Consider the following 27339-nt stretch of genomic DNA (forward strand, 5'->3'; position numbering starts at 1 on the left):
AAAAAGTTAGCATAAAAAGCCATTTGTCTCAGAGTTAATTTATAATAGCACACATTTGGAAACTACTCAAATGCTTAGCTAGGAGAATGGTTTAATATGAAATACTGTAGAACCATTAGAAATCTGTAGCCATGGACTATTTAATCCCAGAGGAAATGCATTTGACATAATGCTATTTGAAAAAAACAAGAGGCACCTGCAGAGAGAGAAAAAAATTTATTTTCTTTGGATCATGGGTTGTGAGAGATTTCATATTTTTTGATGTGAATGTGTTTAAAAGTTTTTACAACATATGTGTATTATCTTTATAGTCAGATGAAATAAACTTCTTTAAAATTAAGGGTTCCTTCGACATGCATTAATTTTGAAATTAATACTTGATGTTAAAATTCCTGGGTGATTTACTATGTGATAAAAGCTGTCATAAAATGTCATTTTGCAATTAATTTACCTAATTCTTAGTCCCAGTTTTCACTTTGGCACTGTCAGCATTTGAAGTATTTAAAGTAACAAAATTATGGCCTTGTCAGTATATACACATCTTGTTTTCAAAGTAGTTAAATAATTAGTAACTACTTCTCTACACCTCCAGGAACACTCGGTTAAGTTGTGCATAATAGATGTCCAATAATTATTCATTTAATTTTAATTAATCTCTCCCCACTCCACTCACTAGAGTGAGCTGACCTAATTTAAGTCAGAGAGGCTTGCCTCCCATTTTTTTGAACTACATTGTCACTTAAAAGCAGACTAGAAAACAATTTAAAATCAAATCGAAGTAAGAGTTGAAAAGGAGTTGGGGACTGGCTAAGAGCTAAGTTTTGGGCTAATATTCTTGTTTAATTTCTTGTCTTGAATATCGTCTTATACATTACTGCATTTGTATTTCTTAAAAGTCCAACTATGCTGACTAGGCCAGCTTCACTTCTCTTCAGATACCTCATTCTAACTTGCCCTGTGTGAGTCTGAAGCTTTCTCATCTCCCTTGGCCCCATCCAACTTGGCAGGTGAAATGCCAACTCTGCTTCATTGTTGCCCTCAATTCATTTCCCAGGTTGGCGTGCTTTTCACTAACGAACTAGGGGTGTCTAGAGTGTAGGCAAATATCTCTAAGGCTGAGGATCACAGTCAAATGCCATGATCTAATGCCTGTTGAATAATTGAGGTGGGAGGGGGGGCACAGGACAATCGAAGGAAATCAGTAGTTGTCGAGTTCCTTAATAGAAGGATTTAAGCCTTCATTTCCCTTCTTTTTGCCCCTCTCTCCCCAACCTGAGAACTCCCTTCTCTTGCCTTGCTGATCTCCCATATTCTTCGGGGTTTAGGCTGGGATACTAAAAGCCTGCCTCAATGCCAGGTGTTTTGAGCAAGCCGATTTCTCTGTTCTTGGCTCTTATTGAGAATTAGCAAATCTTTCTCAGAAGAAGAAAACATCCCAGAATCTAGACGTATGATTAAATGAATCTAATGTATGCTAAATTATTAATTTTCTGGTTTGTGCAAACACTGCACACTGGCGTCAGTGTTATACTTTTCATTTAAATGTCCATTTTATTTGAAATCCAGTGAAGGGAAATTAAGCAATAATGAATATTTAAATTTCTTTTTAGTTCTGACAGATGATCTCCTTTAAAAATTGTTTAAAAAAAAAAAGCTGTATTTGAAGTTAAAAGTCCTAGGTTAAGGCCCAAAGTTGCCTCTAACTGTGTAACAGGAGATCAGTCACTTAACCTTGCTAAACGTGTCTCCATTGTTTTATCTGCCACATGAGGATATTACCTACTTCACTTAAGTCAATTCTCTCATTCCTTCACTGGTAGAACTGTTCTGAGTGATAAGAAGTATGCTCAATCCCTTTTTACCTTAATCTTGCAATTTTACCTTAATCTTACCAAATCTTACCTTTTCTCATCAATAAGCTTCAAGATCCTCAAATATTTCACTGGCACAGCTAAATCACCCCACTCTGTAGAAGAGCAGGCTTGAATCTTGAAGATTTAAGCAGCCTATTTAAAATTTTTTTTTGATATAGAATATATATTGCTTTGCTTTGTGGTTTTTCTTTTTAATTTGGGGGCTTTTTTGCATGCCTTTTGTTACTTTTTTTTTCTTCTTTGGAACAAGATAAAATAAAAAGTGAAAATCACACATTTGTAGCCTCCAAACCTACCTACCAGAGAGGACCACTATTAACAGTTCACTCTGTATTTTAAGAATTTTATCAATGCTTATTATATTAGTTCAGGTAGACTAATTACCATAAGAAATAGACAAAAATAAAAATGTGTAAGAGCCCTAAGGCAATTGAAGGTTATTTCTTGTTCATGGGACAGTCCTGAGTGGATGCACAGGTGGGCAGGGCAGCCCTCCTCCATGCAGTCACCCAGGGATCCAGGCTGCAGATCCAGAGGCACTGCCATTGTTCAGACTCACCGTGGAGGACATCTTTGCATCCAACTCACTGTGCTGCAATTACTTCCAGGTTTTCCTTCTCTTGGTGCCCCAGCTTCCTGGCAGCATAGCTAGCTAGCCTCTTGCACACTTGGGCCATAATTGCTTAACTCAAAATTGTGTGATTCAAATTCACCCTCCCAGGCATGCTTGGAACTCATTCACATTTGCCTCTTTCACCCTTCTCTTCTCAGAGGTTCTTTGGTACTGACTTCTACTCCTCCTTGCTTCCTATCTTTGAAAAGGTTATACCAGCTGCGTTCACTTCTAACACCTGTCTCCATTTAGCTAAACTACTGGCAATCCATACCCCCTCCCTTTCTTTGCTTCAGCAGAGATTTTATTTTTCTAGGTTTATTGAGATACAATTGACATTGTGTAAGTTTAAGGTGTACAATGTGTTGATTTGATACACATGTATTGCAAAATGCTTACCACCATAGCATTAGCTAACACTTCCATCCCATCATATAATTACCATTTCTTTTTTGTGGTGAGAACATTTAAGATCTCTCTTAGCAACTTTCAAGTATATAATACAGTATTATTAGCTGTAATCACCATACTGTGCTGATCGCCAGACCTTGTTAATCTTATAACTGTAAGTTTGGACCCTTGACCCGTATCTCCCCAACCCCCCCCAGCCCCTGATAACTACCACTCTACTCTCTATTTCTCTGAGTTCGGCTTTTTTAGATTCCACATATAGGTGATAATCACACAGTATTTCTCTTTCTCTCAGCAGAGCTTTTTTTAAAAATCGCTTGTCAGCAAATGTTAAGCTGACCGTCTTCTTACCTCAGAAAGTGGCTTCTTTCCCTGGTGTTTTCTTGTGGTATCTCTTATCTATCTTTCCATTTTTTTACTCTTTCATTTTCCCCTAGAAACCTATCTCCTCTTTTGTGTCTCCCCCTCTCTTCTCGCAGCCTCTCCCGCCTCTTTCTCCTCTTACACCCGCCAAGTAGTTGCCAGCCTCATTTAATCAGCTGTAATCAACAGCAGTGTTTCATTCCTCTTCTCTATCTCTAAAGCTGATTCAGTTGGGCTACACTCCCTTTCATTGTGACATTCTCTTGGGCTACTCACTCAAGTCCGACCGTTAGACAATAGTCTCTCACGGAGCAATTTTCCAGACTGCGAACCACACTCAGTTTCCAAACTCTTCTAGATGGTTTACATTTGATTGACAGTAGTTCAAACCCTCCTCCCCAAATGGAAAGCTCTGGCAAGGAGTTTATTACTCATCACACAGAGAGAGAGCACCTGACTGGGCAGAGCTGATAGTCTGTTGGAGGGAAAGGCGGGATAGCTACGAGATTGTGCGGTAGGGTAGCCAACTGGCCCAGTTCACCTGGGACAGAGGGAATTCCAGAGATATAGGGCTTTTAGTTTCAAACCAGGACAAAATTTAAAATCTAGTTTAAAGTGGGTCCTTACACGCAGGGTCTTGGTTGGATAAGGATCATGATATGATAGTGGACGCAGCAAGGCAAAGATTTTGAGGTGAGGGCTTCTAAGAGTCTTGGGATATAAACTGTTGATGCTTTCTGTTGAAGCATTGATGAGTCTTTCAAGAAGTTCCCTTAATGAACAATTTTTGCCTGGGCAAACGTTATAGTAATAAAGACAATGGACCAGTAATGTTATATTAATACAGACAGTAAACTGAGGTGGAGGAGGGGGTAGATGGTTTCTGTTCTCAGAGTTGATTCCATCTTCTCTTTTCCAAGGGGTGTTTTATACTCAATGTTCTTAGTTAAATACCAAACCTAGTGTTTTGTTTTGTTTTAATTTTGTACAAACATTGCAGCATTCCAATCCTGAGTCTATATCTGTTCTTTCATTCCACTCAGGACAATAACAATAATAAAACTATCGTTTATAGAGTCTTCACTGTATGCTAGGCCACACATCAAACCCTTCATAGGCATTATTTAATCCTCACCAGAGTCCTAAGAAACAGGTGCTGTTATGGTCCCTATTTTACAGATGAGGAAACTGTGGTTCAAAGAGGTCAAAGAACTTGCCCAAGGTCGCATAGCCAGATTTGATCTCAGTTCTGTCTGACTGTTCAGCAATAAAAAGGAGCACGCTATGGATATATACGACAACGTGGATAAACCTCACAAACATTATGCTAAATCAAAGAAGCCAAACACAGAAGGCTACGTATTTATGATTCCATTTATATGAAATGTCCAGATAAGGCGAATTTAGAGATAGAAAGCACATCAGTGGTTCCTAGGCAGGGGGAAGGGGGTGGGAATTAACTACTAATGGGCATATGGTTACTTTTGTCATTGATAAAAATGTTCTAAAACTGGATTGTGTCAATGGTTGCACAACTCTATAAATTTACTAAAAATCATCTAATTGTATACCTGCAATGCATGAATTTTATGGAAATTCTCCTTCGATAAAACTGTCAAAAAAATTCCAGAGGCCAGATTCTGAGTCTTCTAGATGTTACCATCAACGACTGGATGCAGCTTCCTCTAGGAATCAAGCCTTAGGTGCCATCCCTAGGGGAAAGGATACAGGTCTTACTGGGTTCTTCTGTTCTCTTCGTGTAAGCGTAGGGAATGCCTTTAAACTCTTTTAACCAATCTACAAATGTTGAATACATTTAATTTTACCAATGAGAGCGCATTTCTAACAGTCACTAATTTTACTAATGCTACTGTGCATTTTGATTAGCATGTATATAAATCTAAGTGGGTAAGTTACAGACATACATGCTATCACACCACGTGTGCTGAAGAGTCTTAAATTACTAACAGAAAAATAAACCCAAGTGAGCTGTTAAGACTCACTACATCCGCTACCTCTGAAAGAGGAACTGGCAGAGGAACCTCACTGCCTTTGTTGACTTGCTGTCATCCATCGTGTAATCCACTCAACCTCCCACTCCAGGACGGGGATACTTGCTGTTCTTCATAATAAAGATATCTGTCCTCCACAAACCACTGGAGGGGTTTTTCTTTTCTGTTTAAACATGAAAGGGGGAAAAAAAGGCTCTGAGACTACACTTAAGAGAAAGATGGCCCATAAATTCAAATAGACTGAAACTAAGTCAATGATGAGAGAGGGCTGAACAGCTGTTGTGCCGCTGCGAGGAGCTTGTTGTTGATAGGACTGACTCCTGGCAGAAACAGTCCCTGGGGCACCACGTAAATGTGTATTCTTCTCATGAACATTTGTTAAACCTGATTTATCTTGTTTTACCTTTGATAAGACCAGAAATGGATGCATTGTGGTAAATATGTTTCTTGTAACTTTTACAGAGAGATTCGGAATACCAGAAGCTTAACTTATATAGATGCTGGGGCCCTAAAAGAGCTCCCCCTTCTGAAGTTCCTGTAAGTATCAATTCCTCTCCCATTCTATCTTTTCAAAAAAATTTTTAAAGAGAATTATAAAGCTATTGTCTGAGAAGAATCTCCCTAGGATGATGTGGGCCCGGATCATTTTAGTGGTATATGGCCTGGGGCAAATTACATCCTGTGACTTACTCCTCATCCTTTCCCATCAGGCAAAGTATCAGATGAAATAATCCATATTTTAAAAACCTTTTCAAAAGTCAGCACATAGTGCTGGGACCAGAGACCTGCTCCAAGAGACATGAGGGAGAAAATGCCATCATGTATATACAGTCTTTAAACGGAGTATTATAGAACAAAACAAAAAACTCTGAGAACCTATTGGTCAATTTTTTTAGGAAATGGGTATCACAACAATATTAGAGTGACAGTTATGCAGCAAAACAAAAACAAAAACAAAAGCCACAAAGGGTAAAATCCAATCTCTTGGAGAATGGAGGGACAAAAACCGGAAGGGACAGCACTGACTGCTTTGCTTTGGTGACACCTTATGAGCTAACTGTAACCTCCATGAGAGCAGGGACCACAACATTTTTTTTTTTTAATTTTTTGTTTATTGCAGTAACATTGGTTTATAACATTGTATAAATTTCAGGTGTATATCATTATAGTTCTATTTCTGCATGGATTACATCATGTTCTCGTGTTCACCACCCAAATACTAATTACAATCCATCACCACACACATGTGCCTAATTATCCCTTTCGCCCTCCTCCCTCCCACCTTCCCCTCTGGCAATCACCAATCCAATCTCTGTCTCTACATGTTTGTTTGTTGTTGTTATTATCTACTACTTAATGAGTGAGATCATACGGTATTTGACCTTCTCCCTCTGACTTATTTCACTTTGCATAATACCCTCAATGTCCATCCATGTTGTTACAAATGGCTGGATTTCATCGTTTCTTATGGCTGAGTAGTATTGACCACAACATTTTTGTTCTCTGTTGCATCTTTACTGCCTAGCACAGAGTAGGTGCTCAAGAAAAACGTGTTGAGTGGATGTGTAAGTATGGCCTCAGGTTCTCTCGGCACCAGCTGGAAGAACACTTCCCTTCTTCTCTTCTTTCCTGCTCACACGCGTTGTAAAAGATTAGAACACAAAACGTTATGAGGAAAAAAAATAAAAATCAGCCTTAATCCCAATACCCAGAAATAATCACTATTAACATATTAGTTCATTTCCATCTATGGATTTTAAATAAAAGTGTATATCCATGTATATTTTATGAAATAAGTCTTTAAGGATGAATAGAAGTTATCTAGGAAAAGAAGGGAGAGCGGTAGAAGAGAAATACAGAGGGATGGAATAGCATGATAAAGACACAAATACAGGTATAGAACGATATGGCTTATTTGGGGAAGTAAAAGTAGTTCAGTACTGAGGAGGTGAGAGTGGGAGATGCTAGGAGAACAAAAGAGGATATGGATGGGATATGTGGCTGAAGGGATATTTGGGAGCAATAAAAACTCATGGGACAAGGCGTTCACTCCTGTATGAACTCTGAGTTTCAATCAATCAATAACTCTTTGACATGATGATCTTCTACTATGTGCAAAGCTCTGTGGGCAACACACAGGATTATAATACATTGTCCTTGCCTTCAAGGAGCTTACAATTTAGTTGAGGAGATATTGTATATGAAATTGAAAAATTCTTCTCCTATAGGAGAATAATGATAAGTGACAAATGAGAGGTACATACAGTATTTGAAGGTACAGATAATTAGAGGAGACATCAAAAAGGAGATGGACTTGTTTGGGGTTTTGAAGAATAGAGAGGTCCTGGTCTAAGTCCCTAATCTGGCATTGCCACCCCTTTCGTATATGGCCCCCACTCAGCTCCTGGGCCTTTTGTCACCCTGCTCTTTCACATGAACCCCTATTGCAAGTGAATTACTGATCTTTGAATATACCTTATGGGATCTCACCTCTCTCCTTTATCTGGAATATCCCATTTGCTCTCTTTGAGACCTCTGGCTCCTGCTTCCTCTTCAAATACTATGCCTGCCCCTCTAGAATGAGTCAAGTCTGAATTTGCCTTAGAAGATGTGTCAATGGAACTAGAATGTTCTCTACTGGAGGACTTTCTTTAAAGCTTTATTGGTATGTCTAAGTCTCACCCCATTCCATGCCAAACTTCTAAAAAAAAAATCTCTGCTTCCACTATCTACATTCTAGTAGCCACAACAAAGATTAAACCAACTAAATCTGGGAGGCACCAGGAGCCTGAGAGCTTTTGTATTCATGCTGTTTTATGCACATCTTTTAATTTTGACATTTTTGCTCTGATGACACAAACTTTGGAAAGTGGAGACATTGTCTTTGACTGATTTCCTTCCTTGTCTGGTCATCTTTTTTAACTGCTGCCATGGTACTCCCAGATGACTGCCATGGGGAAACCATTCTTGGCAAAATAATGAACACAATATGATATAGAGTTTGAAAGAGGAAGCCTAGCTTGGAGTTGAATAATTATGTTGTCTTCCTGCCCCTCCTCCCCTTTTCCACCCTCCTCCCCCCACACATACACAATGCCTTCCAGTTAGAACAAGGAAATCACACTCACACACACAAACACACACATACACGTGGAAAGAAACCTGAATTCCTATTTCTGGGAATTCCACTGGGTTCAAACAACCCTCGGATTCTTCTAAACAGGAAAGATGTTTTGACACACTGGACTGGATTAGATCCTTGCACCTTGACGGAACATAATCTCATCCAAAGGTTAGAACTTGCCCGCGATCACTCAGATATTTAGTGGAGGAGTTAGGATTTGACTCCTGTCTGACTTTAGAACTCATGCTTTCAGCTATTACATTATTTTACTTCCTATGTGTTGATTTTCTTATCTAATTTCTGTTCCTTTTTCTTCTTTTTCATTACTTTAGTGGCATTTTCAACACTGGACTTAGAGTATTCCCTGACCTAACCAAAGTTTACTCCACTGATGTATTCTTTATACTGTAAGTATGCACACATGCAATGTTTGGCAATATTTTATTTGTCACTGACAAGAACTAGAGTGCAGCCATTGGGGTTAGTTGGAGCCAAGTGAAGCGATTGTTTCAAGAAGGAAGCAGTGACCAGCTGTGACAAATGTACTGAGGGATGAAGTAAGGCAAGGACTGAGGAATGGACATTGAGTTTAGCAATTAGTGATTTTTAGCATTGGTGATTCTGACAAGAACAGTTCCAGTGGAGCACTGTTGGTGGAGAAGTCTGGTTGCAGTGGGCTTAAGAGAGAATCGGAGAGGAAGAATTAGAGAGGGTGACCATAACACACTCTTTTGAGAAGTTTTACTATTAAAAGGGAGCAGAAAATGTCTCAGTAGTTGGAGGATATTGGATCAGGAGAAAAGATTTATTGTGTTTTGTTTTGTTTTAAATGGGAGAAATTACGGTATGTTTGTTTGCTTATAAGAATGATTGAATAGAAGGAAAATTTGATGATGATGATAGTTTTTAATAGCTTTTCAAACACTTTCCCATGCATTGTCACATTAGCTCCTCTCAACCACCTTATAAGGCATAAAAGGAAGTTATAATTTTTCCACTTTATAAATGAGGAAACTGAGGAATAGAAAACCTAAGTGATTTTGTCTGAGCAGAGTCCCAGGGAGCAGTCACTCATGGTGCTCAAACTACTTCCCATGACTTCTGATTTGTGTCCATGTGCCCTTTTCCAAACCCGTGACACAGTCAATTGTCTTACCTAGTCGTACAAGAGTGGAAGGACGTACGCAGACGGGGTTACAGGTTGAGATTGCATTACAGAGTCAGAAAAATATGTAGTGATAGAATCCAAACTCTTGGGGTTTTGCTAGGAAAAAATTGACCACACTTTGCTGCAGTAGATTTCAGTTCAAAATATATGCAGTCTTGCGGGAACTAGACTGGCTTAGAAATGCTCTCCAGGAGCATCTTCCTGGCAGAGTTTTGCAAATGGAGGACATTTTAGTAATACTCATGAAATGAAATCCATTGATCCCATTCTCCCAACCTTTCTTAGAGATTCCATACACTTAGAAAACTCTATTTGCTAGACAAAGTGTTTGTCACAGATTCAGAAGTCTCTGAGACTCACCTGCTCCCCTTGCCGATGAGGATTAAGCCAGGAACCTCAGCCCACACCCAAAGCTCACCCACTTACTGCACATTTGGGGCTCTGAGTACATGTCCACCTAGGACAGCTCTTACCACCTCACCAGACCTCTGAGCCACCAGTGGCTAAGAGAGGTCAATGAAACTTAAAAAGAAATAAGATTAAACTGAATTGTGTCAGGTTATTTTTTAAATGCATATGTGCAGCAAGAGCCCAGCTCCAGAAGGAAAGCATTTTTTTCACCAAGTGTTTTTGTCCTTCTCTTGCAGTGAAATCACAGACAACCCGTACATGACTTCAGTTCCTGTGAATGCTTTTCAGGGACTGTGCAATGAAACCTTGACAGTGTGAGTATTGCCAGTTCCACTCCTGCCAACAACTGAATTTTCGTTTAGACCATTGTCATATTTTCACAGGCCATCCAAGAACCATAACACCTTAGAGTATGTGCTCTATAGTCTACCAAGTGTTTCATATAGTTAAATAAGAGTATTGCCTTATGGTATGGTACTCTATAGATGACAAAATGGTTTCGGTAACAAGACAAGAGTACTCCCTTATAAAAACGGTCAGCACATTTTATCCGTAAAGGGCCATTTAGGTTTTGCAGACCACATGGCCTTTGTGGCAACTGCCCAGCTCTGCCATTGTAGGGCAAAGCAGCCATACACAATACCTCAGCTCATGAGCATGGCTATGTTCCAATAAAATTTTATTTAAAAAAACAGACAGTGGGCCAGATTTGGCCTGCAGGCATTATGATGTAATATTTTGTATTCTAGTATCCCCATTATATAGAGAAAGAGCCCGGGGTTAAAGCGAATTGAAGTGACTTTCCCAAGGTCATTGAGTTAGACAATGGTGCTGATAAGGGCTTCTCATACTCTCTGCACTCACACTTTAACTTGGTCATCACAAGCTATTATTAAGTTCCTATAAAGGGACAGTGAATAGAAAACATGGTGCTGCTCTACATCATCACTTTTCCAGAGTTTGAATGAATTCTGCTCTTTAGATGTTCAAAAGGAGATGCTTTATCAGGGAAATTCACAAAATGTTCTAATGGAGAAGTTCTAATAGAGATACAAAAGGTAAGTTAATTCTCCAAGCTGGTAGGGAATTCCCCTCTCATCAAATTAGCCACCAAGTAGAGTTGGGGCTGCATCCAAAGGATCCCTTCTCTCTAGTTTCAGTACCACTGGCTAAGTTTAGGCCTGGTGGGTTTTTTTGCCTGGATTGTCACCTACCTTCCATTCTCTGGTCACACTGCAGCCCAGGGGTTCTTTATTGTATATAAACCTGATTTATTCCCTAGCAAAACTGATCCAAGCTTCCATGCAACTCTTCTAATGGGCTGTTTCCAAGCCATTCTAAGTCTATCAATCTAGGCCCTATGAAGCTATCTCAATCTCTGGAACTCTATTCACAGTGGAGCATTTCAGTTCATCCTTCTCCTCGAAACATGGGGGAAGCTCTCTTGAAAAGACAAGAGACTCCTTCTCAGCCACCATTTCATTTGACAGCACAGCAAAGACCTGGGGTCTTAGCCTGCTCAGTCCCAAACCTCAAGGCCATTTACCTCTTCTGTAAAGGTTTCCGTTGTGCCATTTACCACTCATCATATGTAAACTCCATTCTCAATTTCTTTACAGAATGTTACCTTCACCTTTTGGCATATTTTTCTAAGGACCCCATATCCCAAACAGCCCTCTCAAGTGAAAGCTGCCCATTGTCCCACACCCAGCACGGGGCCCAGTAGGCATTTGTTAAACATCTGAATGAGGGAACCTCATATTTCCTGAAATGTAGGGTGGGGTTGGTGTGGCTTGTCCATCATCTTTTCAGATGATTATTTCTACATTCCTGAAAAAGTCCTTGCTTCTTTGAAGCTCATGCTCAAAAAACTATGAACATGAAAGGATACGTGTCCAATAGCAGAATCTGTACCCATTTCCTGGTAGGATACAGTTTTGATTAATGTTTGCAATCCTTTTTCTTTCTTTCTTCACTATTTTTTTCTTCCTTTACTATTTTCTCTTGTCGAGGCCTACTTGTCCAATAAGAGTTTTATTTAATCTCTGAAATGTAATTGCAATAAAGAACATTTTTATTGTCTAGGACCCTCAACAAAGTTTGGAAAAATAGAAATACCAAATGTATAATTCTCATGTCTTCATAAAAGAACTCTAGTTCAGGAAAAATTAACTTTTCTATCAGAGTTTCTCAGCCTCTGGACCTAGCGTCCCTGTGCATTGCAATCCTCACCCAGGACAGCTTAGTAGCTGGAATTAAACTCATTGTGTAATTATTTAAAACAAAACAAAAACAAAAACAAAGAAAGATTACCTCTTAGTTTTCTACAACTACATAGGATAGATTCAGTTTTTGGGGTACTCTTTTTAACATAGTCGTCTCATAAGTGTCCCTCACTGTGTTAAATATATAGCTAGTTGATCCTCCCAGCAATCTTTTGATTAGGTATTATTATCATATTTTTACAGATAAGGAAACTGAGGATAATGGAAGTGGAGGTAGTCTCAGGATCACCTACTATGAAGTGGCAGAGCCAGGTCTAATTCCAAATTTGAGGTCTCTTGTGTGCTTCTTAATGTGTTACCAGAGTTCACAGATGGTGAACTAGGTAGTTTTCAGAGTTCCTCTACAATTGCCACTAGCTGTGCCTGACTGTAGCTGCCTTCTCTTATCTCATGCCGAAGCCCCCAATAACCCCCATGCATCCCCATGTGGAACAGAGTTCCCACGGCTGGGGCTTCTTCTCTTGCCGAAAGGGTGTGTGCTTTTGGTGGGTGGGAAAAATCACTTTTGAGGTCAGAAATCCTGATTCCTGACAGCTCTACATCAAGGTGGCTTTGGGAAGTCACTTCCACGTCTCAGTAACTTGACTAGGAAATAAAGGAGATAACACTTCATCCTGGAATGATTGTATGAATTAATTAGTTGCAGAAACATAGCAACAAGTTAAAACATTAAAATTTCCACAAAAGGGCATGGTCTATCTACTTTCTTAAATTTGTCTTGGAAGTTCAATTTAATTAAACCCAGAACCATTAAGGATTTAATCTATGATAAGCCTTGAGGATAAAAATATGGATAAAATACAAATGTGAAATAACATTTTAAATAGAAAATATAAAACCTATGCATTCATATGAATAATGTCTTTAAAAGTGTTCATCTTAAGAAACTACAGTTATCCCTCCATTATTGACATTGGGTTAACTATTACCTGAAACCTCTGTTTTTTGAGTATATGCAGAACATTTTTTAAAAGTCCTTAATGGTGGTAAATCTTTGTTCTTCAAAGTGAATCTGCTTCTGAGAAACAGCTTAAAGTTACTAGGAGCTAAGTCTTCAAACTGGGAAGTATTCTATGTCCCAAACAATACATACTGTAAAGTTTTCTTGTGGGAGTCATGTGTGGGACCTGAGAACCTTCATGCCCTTTTCTGACACTGAAGAAATGAAGCTCAACTCTCGGCAAAGGGCCAGCACCACCTCTTATAGGTCACTGATTTTTCCTCTCTCTGTTGATTGTAGGAAACTATACAACAATGGCTTTACTTCAGTCCAAGGACATGCTTTCAATGGGACAAAGCTGGATGCTGTGTAAGTCAGGGGTAGCCATGGAAACCTCTATCCTCTCCCATATTCTCACTGCCAAGAAAGACCATCCAATGAGTCAGAATTCTGCTAGAGATAGGTTCTACCAGAACATTCCTCAACCCCAGATTTAGTATGACCAAGACTTGAGGATGATGTTAAGGAACTTGGCAAGAGCCAGCTTTAGTGAACACTTCATTAACCATTCTAAATCTCAAAGCTTTTATCCTTGATAAAATGGAGAACTATGATGTCACCTTCAGTTAGCTTGTAGGAGTGTGTGTGTGTAAATGTTCGTCTACTATGTACATGAGGTAAAGGGATATCTTTATTTAAGTCCAAAGCTGTTCAGAAAGTAAGATTTTTCTTTTAGTTTTTTCTAACACATTTTCAGGAAAAGTGTCAGTTGATATCTGACTCACTCAGAAATAGCTGAAAAGCCATATCCAACTTTTGCCTTCCCCTCAAATAGATAATGCCTGGAGCAAGACGTTGGCAAAAAGATAGCCATTGACACAGGTCTCTGTCTTTGTTGTGCTTTTCAATCCGTCTTTGTAGTCCCCAGTGTCTACACCAGGGGATACTTTGTGTCTGAGAGCTTGTGCACCGGTTCAGCCATACTGGTGTATGTTTTAACCTAATATCCAATAAATGAAAAATAGCTTTCGTTGAGTCTGCTTCTCACAATATGGTGGACTTAGTTAATTTTTAGGGCCCTCCTACTACAAACAACTAGATCATACATTTTAAAAAATACATTTTATGTCATAGCTCCAAGAGAAGGAAATAAAACAAACTAACAAACAAAGAGCTGAAACCAAAGTGGTGGGTGTTTACAGAGGGTGGAGTTCCCGTAGGGGCAGCTGCCAACATCAGTGGTGCCGGGAGACTAGGCTTTAGTATAGTGAGAAGGCAGGGGAAGTGATGTAAACCTGAGACTCCTGGATTAAGCCAGGGAACCTGGACAAGAGCTGGAGTGGTACTACACTAGTAGCACCTCCTGACTCCCGGCAGAAGTAAATGCAAATATCTAAAGAGGAAAGAATCCCAATGCAGGCTCCCAGATTTTTTAAAGATTAATATCAATCAAATATGAGCTCACAGTCAAAAATCACACATAGGAGAAGAAAAAAACCACTGTGAGTAAGAGTCAGCTGAAGCAACAAACCACAGATTTGTGTTTTATTTGTTTAATGACACTTCATGGAGTATTTTTTAACAATTATGTTTTTTCAATTCCAAAAGTTCTATTTGCTTTTTGAAAAATTTGCCTGTTCATTTTTGACAGTCTTGTTGCTTACTCATTTTTGTGATTCCATCTTTGTTTTCCTTTAAACATTTAATACATATAGTTATTTTATAGTCTGGAAATGATCATTGCAAAATCTGAAGGCACATGGTTCTAGATCTGTTGTGTGGTACAGTGCTTCTCAAACTTTATTTTTTTATTGTTAAAATGCAGAATCTTATTAAGTACATCTGGGGTGAGCCCCAGATTCTGCATCTCTAACAAGCTCCCAGGAGATGCTGCTGGTCCATTGACCACACCTTAGCAGGGTGAGGTAAATGACCTGCACAACCACCTGCAGGGGCCCTGGATGCAAAAAACACATATGTAGATTAAGTGGTGTTCTGGTTTGGGGATTAGGTGGTGGGTTCTGATATGATTCTATTTTTAAAAAATAAATGCTAATAAGTTTTGAAGTCATTATACCTAAGCATGGCTTTCTGAGTTCTGTTTGAGGTGGGGTCTCACTCTTTGCCAGGCTTTGGGTTCCTAGTAGTCTTTATCAAATGAAAAGTTGGAGTACCTTTTTCTAGATTGTCTAGTTGTGGGCTCATTCAGGCTGATGTTAGTCATTTTCTTTTCTTTTCTTTTTTGCTGGGAAAGATTTGCCCTGAGCTAACATCTGTTGCCAATCTTCCTTTCTCTCTCCTTTTTTTCCCCTCCCAAAGGCCCAGTACATAGTTGTATATTTTAGTTGTAGGTCTTTCTAGTTCTTCTATGTGAGCTGCCACCCCAACGGGGCTACTGACAGATGAGTGGTGTGGTTCCACACCCGGGAACTGAACCCAGGCCGCCGAAGCGGAGCACACCGAACTTTAACCACTAGGCCATCAGGGATGGCTCTAGTCATTTTTTAAAATGTATAATTATAGGGGAAATCTAAAAGGACTCAATACAGTAATGTGAATACTTCAACACCAAATTTATTTATAGTATTGCAGAGACTCTACTTCCATCTTAACTTTATCACACAAATCTCACACAATCTTTCATTTATTTTTCAACATATTTATTGATCACCTACAATGAGCCAGGTACTGTGCTGTTCACTGGTGATACAAAGATGAACAAGAGCGATGTGCTTCCTGCCCACACTGAACCACATTCTAATGGAGTCAACTTGAGGGCAGCAATATTAAGGGTCAAAGTACATTAGGGAGAAATGTAACCAATCCAATCTGAAATGTATTTCAGATTGAAAATAACTGAAAACACTAAACATCCAATAATATTTGCCTCCTTGCTTGGAGACATAAGCTTGATTTTCCCTAGATTTATCATATGTTTTTTAAATGATTAGCATTTGATTTTAATATTACATGAGTCTAACCAAATGTTTTCCTCTTTGATTCAACTATTCTTAGAAAGCTGTGACCCTTAGGGAAATGATCTTTCCAACTCAAATTTTCTATGAATGAAGTGAGGAATTGGGACTTAAAATAACTGAAGCAGTTTGTATATACTTAGGGTATAAAGATTTCAGAAGATGGTCACACTGTTCTAGACATCAGGGGCATCAAGATGTTAGCATTAAGACAACAGAGAACCACATTAACAAGGGCAGGGGTAGGGATAGTGAAGAAACCTTCAACCACAGCTGATAATATGGCTCCTGAATTCAGTGTGTCCAGCTGACTCTTGCCTGAATCAAAACTACCTTTCCAGAATGCTAGATGAGAAAAAGGACCAGAAACCAACCTTGGATATAGGGTAATTCATTTCTAAAACTTTTATTTTTCCACAAGCAAAGGATTTTAAAGCCCAAGATTAGGATCTATGCTTTAAACTATTTCTTTCTTTATCCTGCCATATTTAATCACTGGAATGTATTGCCCTTAATTACTCTCAGTTATTTTTTAAGGACAGAGACTTAGGGTATAAAATTCAGACTTTTATGGTTCTCAATATTGGCTGCAAGTTGGAATCACTTGAAGAGATTTGGAAGCATTGATGCCTAAGTTTTACCACCAGACCTTCTGGCTTAATTGGTCTGAGTACAGCCAGGGCATGGGGATTTAAAAATTGCCCCACGTGAGTCCGACGTAAAGGAAAAGTCAAGAACCACTGCTGTGGAGTGTGTTATCAATCTTCTTGTCCAATAGTCACATTTTACATATGAAGGTAATGAAGCCCAAAGTGAACTCGTGGCTTTTTTTTTTTTTTAATGTGGCTTTTTAAATTTGGTAGAGCTGTCTAGTGACCAAGCCAAAGTTAGGACCTGGATCCCCTGGTTCAAGATTCTTTTCCCTGTGCCCTGCTGGTATGCGTGGTTGCTGACTTACCAGCCACCACCAAGGCATGGACACCCAACTCCTCTGGCCACTAGTGCTTATTTCTTAGCCCAGGAGAATGTTTACACTTCTTGGCTCAGTCTATTAAAGGCATGAAATACAGAAGCTAAAATATCTTGTAGCTGAGAAGTGTGGACTCATGTGAGAGAAAGGAGGCCTGAATTCAAGACTGAAGGCACAACCAGTAGAAGTTTCAGGGAACAGTCACACCAAGCAACAGTGTTATTTGTCAGTGAGAACCTGACTTTACTGACGCAGCAAGGTCACCAAATAAGTGAACTTCTAAGTGAGGTCTGATCGGAGGATGCCTTGATGAAAAGGCTGGCATGGTAAAATGTTATTAAATTCAAAGAATTGGGGTTGAAGTTAGGCCATGTTTGTTGACAATTTTGCTTCGAAACCTCTCATACCTGCTCATAATTGACCTTTTGGTCATGTTTAGAGAACTCCACAAAGTCTTCAAGAGATTTCCAAAGTGAATCTTCTGTAATCAGGAGCCTACTATGCTAAGTGGATCTCAGGGTGTCTAGTAGCCTATTATTTTACGGCTTTAGTCATTAATTCAGCCACAGAATATCAAAGGAGTTGAGAGACATTTTAGATTGAAAAGATGGAAAAACTAACAAGGGAATAATAATTTCTATCCCAGCTTCTCCCCAATTTTTGTGGTGAGAGAAGAGATGGGGGAGAAAGCATTTCTCAAATTATATTCCTTGAATTCTCCTTCCATGGTAAGTTAATGGGTGTTACTTTTTTTTTTTTGAGAATCTTTTTTTTTTTTGAGGAAGATTGGCCCTGAGCTAACATCTGTTGCCCATCTTCCTCTTTTTTTTCCTTTTTTCTCCCCAAAGCCCCAAAAGATAATTGTATGTCATAGTTGTACATCCTTCTAGTTGCTCTATGTGGGATACCGCCTCAGCGTGGCTTGATGAGTGGCGCTTAAGTCCGCACCCAAGATCCGAATCAGCAAACCCTGGGCTACCGAAGCCAAGTGTGCGAACTTAACCACTACACCATCGGGCTGGCCCTGGGGGTTGTGACTTTTTAAAAGCTATTCATGACCTTAGAAGGTTAAACAAAGTATACAGGTGGACTTCTCTGGTCTTTTAATAGAACAGTCTGAATTACTAGTTTCCAAAAGGGGGATATAGTATGCAGTGTTTCCCAGGGAGATCTTGGTTCCAGAAGCATCTCTCTGGGCTGGTGTTCCACAGAACACTTTTTGGGGAATGCTAGTCAAAAGAATTTTTTTAATATACCACCTTGTTGGGAGGCAGTTAAATTTAACAAGGTTTATGCTAGAGGTGGCCTGTGGAGAATCTAAGAGCTAATGAGAATTTCAGATCATCTAGTGGTCTTCTGAAATTAAAGCTGCCAAAAGATTATATAAGGAGACTCTCTCTACCTTCTCACCAACCTTCTTCTGAGACCATATCATGGACTCTGTGAGAGGCTTAGCTGAGGGCAGAGTTATTCTATTGCAGACAATGGATTTTAATTCACTGGTTCCCTGAATTACAGTCTATTCTAGTCACTGTAACTATCCTTGAAATACAGGCAACAAATCAGTGCACCATTTTCACTATACTTTCTTGATATTTTTATGTAAAATATTAAAGTTTTTTGGAAGAGTTTAACAAATGTGGGAAATATTTCTTAATTGAGAATCATATGCTTCTTGATTTTTAAAAGTCTAGATCAGAGATCAGCAAACTTTTTCTGGAAAGGACCAGATAGCAAATATTTTGGGCTTTGTGGGCCATGGGATCTCAGTTGCAGCTATTCAACTCTGCCGTTGTAGTGTGAAAGCAGCCACAGACAACGCATAAACAAATGAGCATGTCTGTGTTCCAATAAAACTTTAAAACAGGTGGCAGGCAGGATTTGACCAACAGTGATACTATGTGGATCTCTGGTCTAGATGGAGGTATTCAGCAAAGATGACCATTGTGTGATGAAATATGTATTCTATTTCTCATAATTCCTAGTAAAAGGCAAACATGATATCTGATAAGCAGTTAATATCCAAAATATAAAAAGAATGCATACAACTCAATACCAAAAAGCAAACAATCCAATTAAAATACGGGAAGAGGATCTGAATAAACATTTTTCCAAAGAAGACATACAAATGGCCACAGGTACATGAAAAGATGCTCAACATCACTAATCATCAGGGGAATGCAAATCAAAACCACAATGAGATATCACCTCATTGGGATAGCTATTATCCAAAAGATAAGAAATAACAAGTGTTGGTGAGCATGTGGAGAAAAGGGTACCCTTGTGCACTGTTGGTGGGAATGTAAATTGGTGTAGCTGCCATGGAAAACAGTATGGAGGTTCCTCAACAAATTAAAAATAGAACTACTATGTGATCCAGCAATTCCACTTCTGGGTATTTATTCAAAGAAAATGAAAACATTAATTTGAAAATATATATACACTTCCATATTCATTGCAGCATTATTTACAATAGCCAAGATATGGTGACAACTAAGTGTTTATCAATGGTGAATGGATAAAGAAAATGTCGTGTATACACACACACACACACACACACACACACACACACAATGGAATACTATTCAGCCAAAAAAAAGAATGAAATCTTACCATTTGCAATAACATGGATGGACCTGGAGGGCATTATGCTAAGTGAAATAAGTCAGAGAGAGAAAGACAGATACATATGATCTCACTTATTTGTGGAATTTAAAGAATGAAACAAAACAAAAAAACCAAGCTCATAGATACAGAGAACAGATTGGCAGTTGCCAGAGGCAGGGGATGAGGGTGAGCAAAATGGGTGAAGGAGGTTAAAATGTACAAACTTCCAGCTATAAAATAAATAAGTCAGGGGCCGGCCCAGTGGTGTAGCGGTTAAGTGCGCACACTCCGCTGCAGCAGCCTGGGGTTCACAGGCCCGGATCCCGGGCACAAACCACCCACGCACCGCTTGTCAAACCATGCTGTGGCGGCATCCCATATAAACTAGAGGAAGATGGGCATGGATGTTGGCCCAGGGCCAATCTTCCTTAGCAAAAAGAGGAGGATTGACATCAGATGTTAACTCAGGGCTAATCTTCCTCACACCCAAAAATAAATAAATAAATAAAAATCAAGCAGATGTAATGTACAGCATGGTGACTATAGTTAATAATACTGTATTGCATGTTTGAAAGTTGCTAAGAGAGTAAATCTTACAGGTGCTTGTCACATGCAAAAAAATCTTGTAACTATGTATGGTGTTTGGTGTTAACCAGACTTATTGTGGTGATCATTTTGCAATATATACAAATATCAGATCATTATGTTGTACACCTGAAACTAATAGACTGTTATATGTCAATTATACCTGAATTTAAAAAATCAGTAATAAAAAAAGGACAAGCATGGGATAAAGATAAGAAGTATATGGATAAAAATATTTTAGGGTTTGAAAGTTCAGATCCAATTGTAATAGAAAACAAAGATCTTTTTTTCCAATCAGTATTTTGAATCCAACTTGAACCTCTGCTCCTGTCATGAAACAATGTTCCATCTATTCATCATTCTATCCTAAGTTTCTGATTCCTGATTGATGGAAAATTACTTTTTCTTAGATTTGAGCACTTCAGTAAAAGATATGTAAATCCAAGATAAAATCAAGATGATGATCATGATAAGGAGGCCTGGGACTAGAGGAAGACAGGAGTTGAGCTGTAGATGGAGAAAACAGAGGTCAAGTTTCCATAGTAATAATAAAATAGTGTTCACACTTTGTGATTTTAACGTAGGACTGTTGCCTCTGGTCTCAGTGCTAATTGTGATTTTAAACTAATGTAAACACATCGGTATCTTATAATTATCCTAATAGTGCTCAAAGATTTCACATAGCATATTAGCAATTTGGTAAATTCCCCAGAAGTATGTTCAAATATCTTTAGGTCCTAATTTAAACAATGTGTCATCCAAAAGAGAATTATGCCTCATCATTCATTTGCTGAAATTAGCAGATTTGACCTCATTTAGACCTATTTTTTTAGTGTAGCTGAAGAATATGATTGCAGCCAAGTTGGACAAATTCCACATTGAGAACAAGCACTGATGCCTCAGCAGCAGTTGGGTAATTAGTTAAAAGTTCATGAAAATTATAGCAGATGTGTAAAGCACATGGTCCTGTGATTTCATATGGAACCAAGCACACTGTCATCACTCAGATGGGAAATTAATAATAATACAAGCATCCCTTGCTCAACCGAAGTTGAACTGCTCTCAGGCTCAAGTTAAGTCACACATTCATTCTCTGGAACCTCTTTTCCATCCTCTCTTTCCACACCATCTGGTGTGGAGATATGTTGCTTATTTCAGAATGTCTAATTCTCTGTATTGTATTTTCTACTGTCAAACTTTAGTAACTAGCTACTATCTGACAGTAAACATTTGGGCAGGGAAAAACATACCATTTTGATGTGCTAAGAGACACTAATCATTAGGAACAGAGAAGTCAACACGATTCATGTGCTAATTAGCATTACACATTAGCTGATTAGAAGCAAAACACCACAGCTTGGAGCACTGGGAAAATGACGATGGAGGAGATTATAGGAGTAAGCAGGCTATTATTTCTCATGGAGTAAGTATTTGAACAGCTTGTAGGATATGCTCCAAGGCTGGCTTTTACTGCTGCCTCTTGAAACCGTGAGCATTTTCTCACCTGTTACTGTTTACAGACAGGTGTCCTGATTTCTGCTACCAAAGGATTTCCGTGGAGCAATGAGGCCTGGGCAGGGGTTCCTCTTAATCTTTTAAATAGCCAAAGCTATGAGAAGGAAACATGGTTCCCCACAGAAGTGTTCCCATGAGAGTCTCACAACATAAACAGGTGCCAGCCCAAGTTTCCCCTACAGGGATGATGGAAATGCAGCTCTATCTTGGAGCCAAAATGTATCCTAAAACTCCCTGGACAGCAAAGATCAGGAGCAACCACAACTTTCCTTGCCACAGTGTCATCGTCCTCCCTCTGACATAGGTCACTTCTTCATCTAAGCATAGTACAGGAGGTGCCTCTAGCTAGGAGTTGCCTAGCAACTGGACTTTCATTTGTTCATCCAGCATGTTTTTACTGAATGGCTGCTATGTGCCAAGAGTGAGTCCAGTGGGGAAGGATGTGAGACATAACATTGTATCTATAATACTGAGTTCGTCAATAGGATCTGCTTCCCCAACTCTTTCCTGAAGATCTTCATTTTTCTGACCACATTATTCTTCCTTAACTGTGAGATACACAGCGCTTAAGTCAAGGCAGGGCTTCTTAACTCCCCTCCCCCCATATGAAAGATCTGGCAGATCTTTTCTAGGAAGAACTTCATTTCTTCCAAGAAGTTCTCAAAAGTGTATCAGTCTTCCAGTGAGAAGGTGTTGAACATACACATGTAGCAATGTCTATATTATTTTTAGATGAGATACCAGTTCTTTTCTCATAAGCCCCTCCCATGATTTGTATTTTAGAAATCTTGATCTTCAAGAAGTCTTTCCTTTCACCTCTGACTCTAAGACTTTCTACTCTCTTTTAAGTTCATCTTGTCCTTGCAAGAGATAGTTTAAATGGTCACACACCCTCTATAAAATAATCATTGTCTGGAGTAGGGTACCCATATAGCCTACCAAGATTTGTGACTGATTTACCGAAGCTTATCTACAGAATGTGGATTCCAGAAGAACCAGGATAAGTCATGGTCAAGGAATCAGTTTAATTAGATTGACATTCCCAGCAAACATTATATGAATAATGGGGCTGATGAAAGTACTTTCTTCCTGGATACTAAGGCTTCTGCTGATGTATTTCTCCACCCATCCCCTTAGCTTCAGAGGGAAGGTGGGATCGTCAATCTGAACTCAAGGATAAAAGCTTCATGCATTGTCACAAACTGTCATAATAAGGCAGCCCTCTAAACTGCTAAAGGCAGAGTGATGGTTTCATTTTTAAGCACCTAACTTATCTCTAAGAGATAGAGTGCCCAAACAACGCTGTTGGTTTTAGAGAACACGGCTTCCCTCAAGACTCAGTTCATCTCCGTTCAAGTTGGCTGCACCCTCTCTCCATCCTCCTTCTCCCCTCCTGGACTCTGGCTGGCTTTCCCAGTTTCAAATCTCTGCAGCTTTTCTGGTAAACTGCAACGCTTGTCAACCAGCCTCCTTATCCTTGGGGGTGTATTGAATATCAGATGAAAACACTGCAGAATTGGACCAGCAATTATTTAGTTTTATAACAATTTCTAATGATCAGAGCAAGCCGATTTTCACTTGCAGCAGTCAGAGATGAGGAAAAACTGAGATGAGCTCACCAGTCCTTGCTTGATTTTTAGCAGTCTGGGAACAGAATGTGATCTGCAAGTTGCACGGTCCAAAGAATACAAAAAGAAACGCAGGCCAGTGCAGCACTTATGCTAAGCTTAGTTGTCTTTTTACAAAATCTTGTTGTTCAAGATCTTCTCTCCAGTTGTTTCTCCAAGGTGGCTCTTGCCCATTCTAGCTATCACTGACCAAAGGAAATCTATGGACACGGTAGGTTCAAGGAGAGTCAAACAGTGATCAAATGAAGCCTGTGATTAAGAGCCTTACATGATAGCCATTCATCAAGAAAGTCAATTGGCCACCACACCATATGCTGAGTCTTCTATTCTTTCATTCTCCTATTTTTTCCTTAAGGCAATCACATGTGTCACCCTAAAAGTTTAGCATCGCCCACCTCACTATTTTGGTGGAAATGTGCATTGATTTTTTATTCACTCATTTACACATTCATTCAACAAATAGTTATGGAGGCACTGAACTTGGCACTGGTGATACAGAATAAGACAGAGAGCTTATTATTCTGATTGGGAAGCAGATGATGAACAAGTAAACAAATAAATTAAAAAGGTAATTACAGATTGTGATAATACCGTGAAGGAAATAAAGAGTGCAATGAGGAAAACTGGTGGTGGCTACTTTAGATTAGGCAGTTCTCAACCTCAATTTGAGAAAAAAATGGAAAGAATCACAAAATTTATACCAATTTATGAGACTTCATTGTGTGACGTTGTAGTACTTACTTGCCATTTGGTTAATCCCTCATCCTGCCCAGGAGAGGGAGACTTCATTGGTGGTTGGTAAAACTTCCTCCAACTGTTCCAATGAAGACCCATCTCTGGCTCCAGCGCCACCCTCTCTTATTCTAAGTAGTTCCATTCTCTAAAAAGGACTGGAGAGGAGCAGAGCTGCTGGGCCAGGAGAGGTTGAAGGTATTGTTCCTGCCTTTGCCTTCTGAACAGGAATAGTGGCTGCCTTCTCTGAGGTCAGCTGCAAATGAAGCCACCGCCCCTCTCCCCATCTCAGATTCAGAGAAAGAGAGGAACATCCAATTAACCAAGGAGAAATTTCTCTGTGAGGCCTCTGGAGAAAGAATCCTGACCAAAAGTCCTCATGTCACACTATTATTATTAGCCATTATCCTTGAGAATTTTCCATCATGAAGAGCAAATACCATATATAGAATGATGGAAGCATTATCCGTATCTAAGCAGACCTCCTAAAGGTCTCTGTTGTATTCACTTTGTATCAACAAATGACCATTCACTAACTCTTAAATTGACTAGGCTATGTGGTGGGTTATTCTAAATATGTGCAAACTGAGATCATTTATAACAAGGATATATATGTGCTTTGTTTCTTTTTAGATAATTCGGTTCTCTAAAAACAGTTAGGGGGGAAAAGGCCACTTTCAAAATCCTTGGAAGCTTTTATCCACTTGGAGGTAATTTTATGTTTCAGAATCACTTTGTGACTTAAATTGCTTCAAAAATATTTTACCCGCAAATGCCCAATGTGTTTTCAAAATGGAAAGATCAGTGTGCCCATCAAAACCCTTCATGAAGGATATACTCTGTAATCTTATCTATGTAACTTGCCCCCAAAATAGGATTGTCAGAGAAAATACAGGCCACCCAATTAAATTTGAATTTCAGATAAACAACAAATAACTTTTTAGCATAAGAATGTTTCAAAAATTGCATAGGGAATACTTATACTAAAAAGTTATTCATTGTTTACCTGGGCATCCTGTATTTTATTTGCTAAATCTGGCAACTCTGCCCCAAAGAAAAGATCTGAATCTCTAACAGTCCCTATCACCACTCACCACCTTCATTCCATTCCTGATTTAAGCCTAGTCTACAAAAGTAAATAGGAATATTGTTCAATATTGAGAAACAAAGTTGATATTGAAGAGGACTGAAAAATACAATTTCCCTTGCCAGGTAAATGGGGAATTAGGCAACTTTTATAAAACCTGGGTAGGCAAACTTGATCATAAACATGCTCACTTTCAAATAGTTCTGCAGTATTTAATGTGTATAAACCTTGCACAATTAACCTAGAACGTTTTGAGTGCTTAAGCCAGAAGAAGATAAGGTGTTTTCCAGATTCTTAAAAAACAGTTAATAGCTAGGGAGACCATTCTCACATTTTATATTGGTATTTGTATTAATTTGCTCAACCTCACCTAGTCCATTCTCTCTCCCTCTCTCTCTCTCTCTCTCTAGTTACCTGAACAAGAATAAATACTTGACAGTTATTGACAAAGATGCATTTGGAGGAGTATACAGTGGACCAACCTTGCTGTGAGTAAGACTTACAAAAGAATATTTCAGTCTTTTTTTAATTTAATTTTATCTTTTGGAAGGGAGGGGAGCATTAAGAGGAGCAGCTCATGCTCATGGGTAGGGAATATTGTTGTCCTGGATAAAGGCTTCTGCTAGTACTTTTCTGCCAAGTTGTGTAGGCTACTGCTTGGAAGACAGTCCTTGTTCTTTGAGACTCAGAGGGCCCCATGCTCCACCGTGCCATCCTGATGCTTGATCAGGCAGTCACCTTGGTGTGGATGTTCATGGAAGTCGTCTTGTGGAAAAAAACAGACATTTTTGAGCACCCGCTGTTTGCAAAATTCTGAGACACGAGGTCTACAAATTATAAGTGGAAGGAACCCTAGTCTTTGCAGAGAAAAATGTATATGAATATGCATTGCCTTGCACAAAGAAGGAAGAGTATAAATGATAGTTTGATTCATATCTTGAAGAACTTATAATCATTGGGGAAGATGGGATGTAGACATTTTCAAAAACAGCATAGAAAAAAGTACCTGTTTGTGCATTTCCTCTGATTTACACCTCCACATCCAATCAGTGATCAAGTTCTGTCAATTCTGTCTCTCTCAAGTCTTTTTATCAGCACTGTCTTCTCCATGCCCTTGGTTTTGCCTTGGTTTAGAATCTTACCAATGAGCATCTAGTCAAGTCCTTGCCAAGGTGGAACACTGTTCCCCAGGAGAAGCACAAGACAATCTAGTAAAGGCCAAAAGAAATAATAGAGGGTCTATTTATACTTATGTTGTAAAAAATTAGAAGAAATTAAGTTTTGCTAATATTTTATATACAGATGACCACTGTCCCTCAGGTGTCAGGGAATGGATGCGTCCCGAGAGAACAGTGGGTAATCCAGTCTCAATGACTTAACACCCTCACTCTCACTTTTAACAGGTACTTCACTTTTATATTGAATGCACCCAGTTACGTGGGTTTACGGCCTTATTTTCTTAACACATAGGCTTCATATAAGAGGACAAAGTGACCCCGAAAATCTACTATACCACAAGGGGGTTCCTGTTAACTCATGGCAAAGTATTTAAAAGTATTCTGCTTTTTTCTTTTTAAAAAACACAAATAAAAAAATTATTTTGACCTTTTCTCTGATTTTTTTTTAACCTGGAAGGTATTTTTTAAAGATATCCTTAACTTCTCCTTCAAGATAAAGGTGATATTTCACCAACAAATAAGGAAAGTTGTTGCTTTTCTAAAGAAATCTGTGCTTTGGAAAGAGCCTTTAGAAACAGGTATGTGGAAACATTTCCATGTTACGTGATTTTCCTGATGAAAATGGTGAATGTCACTTATAAAATTCTGTCTTGTTAAAACAAGAAATTGAATTTTAACCTGTTTTAAAATCTTTCAAATTAAGTGTTGCAATGGGTTTAAAATCCATGTGTATAAAATATGAAAATGAAACACCTTCAGATCAGTTTGCAAAAACAGCTGATTGACATCTGAGAATAGGAATTTCAATAAAAACATGTATTTAATTACTGAATTGGATTGAAAGATGAGAATCTTAATTTA

At 38.9% G+C, this 27339-nt stretch overlaps 1 protein-coding gene across 1 annotated transcript in view; it reads left to right on the plus strand.

The window, feature by feature from the left end:
• TSHR (thyroid stimulating hormone receptor) overlaps positions 1-27339 on the plus strand; it is a 151235-nt gene that overhangs the window by 97144 nt on the left and 26752 nt on the right. Inside the window, exons 2-6 of the mRNA XM_058566878.1 lie at positions 5736-5810; positions 8730-8804; positions 10213-10290; positions 13502-13570; positions 25711-25788. Coding sequence (XP_058422861.1) covers positions 5736-5810; positions 8730-8804; positions 10213-10290; positions 13502-13570; positions 25711-25788 — 375 coding nt within the window. The remainder of the gene's footprint in view (positions 1-5735; positions 5811-8729; positions 8805-10212; positions 10291-13501; positions 13571-25710; positions 25789-27339) is intronic.

Source organism: Diceros bicornis, chromosome 24 (genome assembly GCF_020826845.1).
Source record: "Diceros bicornis minor isolate mBicDic1 chromosome 24, mDicBic1.mat.cur, whole genome shotgun sequence".
Classification (NCBI taxonomy): Eukaryota; Metazoa; Chordata; class Mammalia; order Perissodactyla; family Rhinocerotidae; genus Diceros; species Diceros bicornis.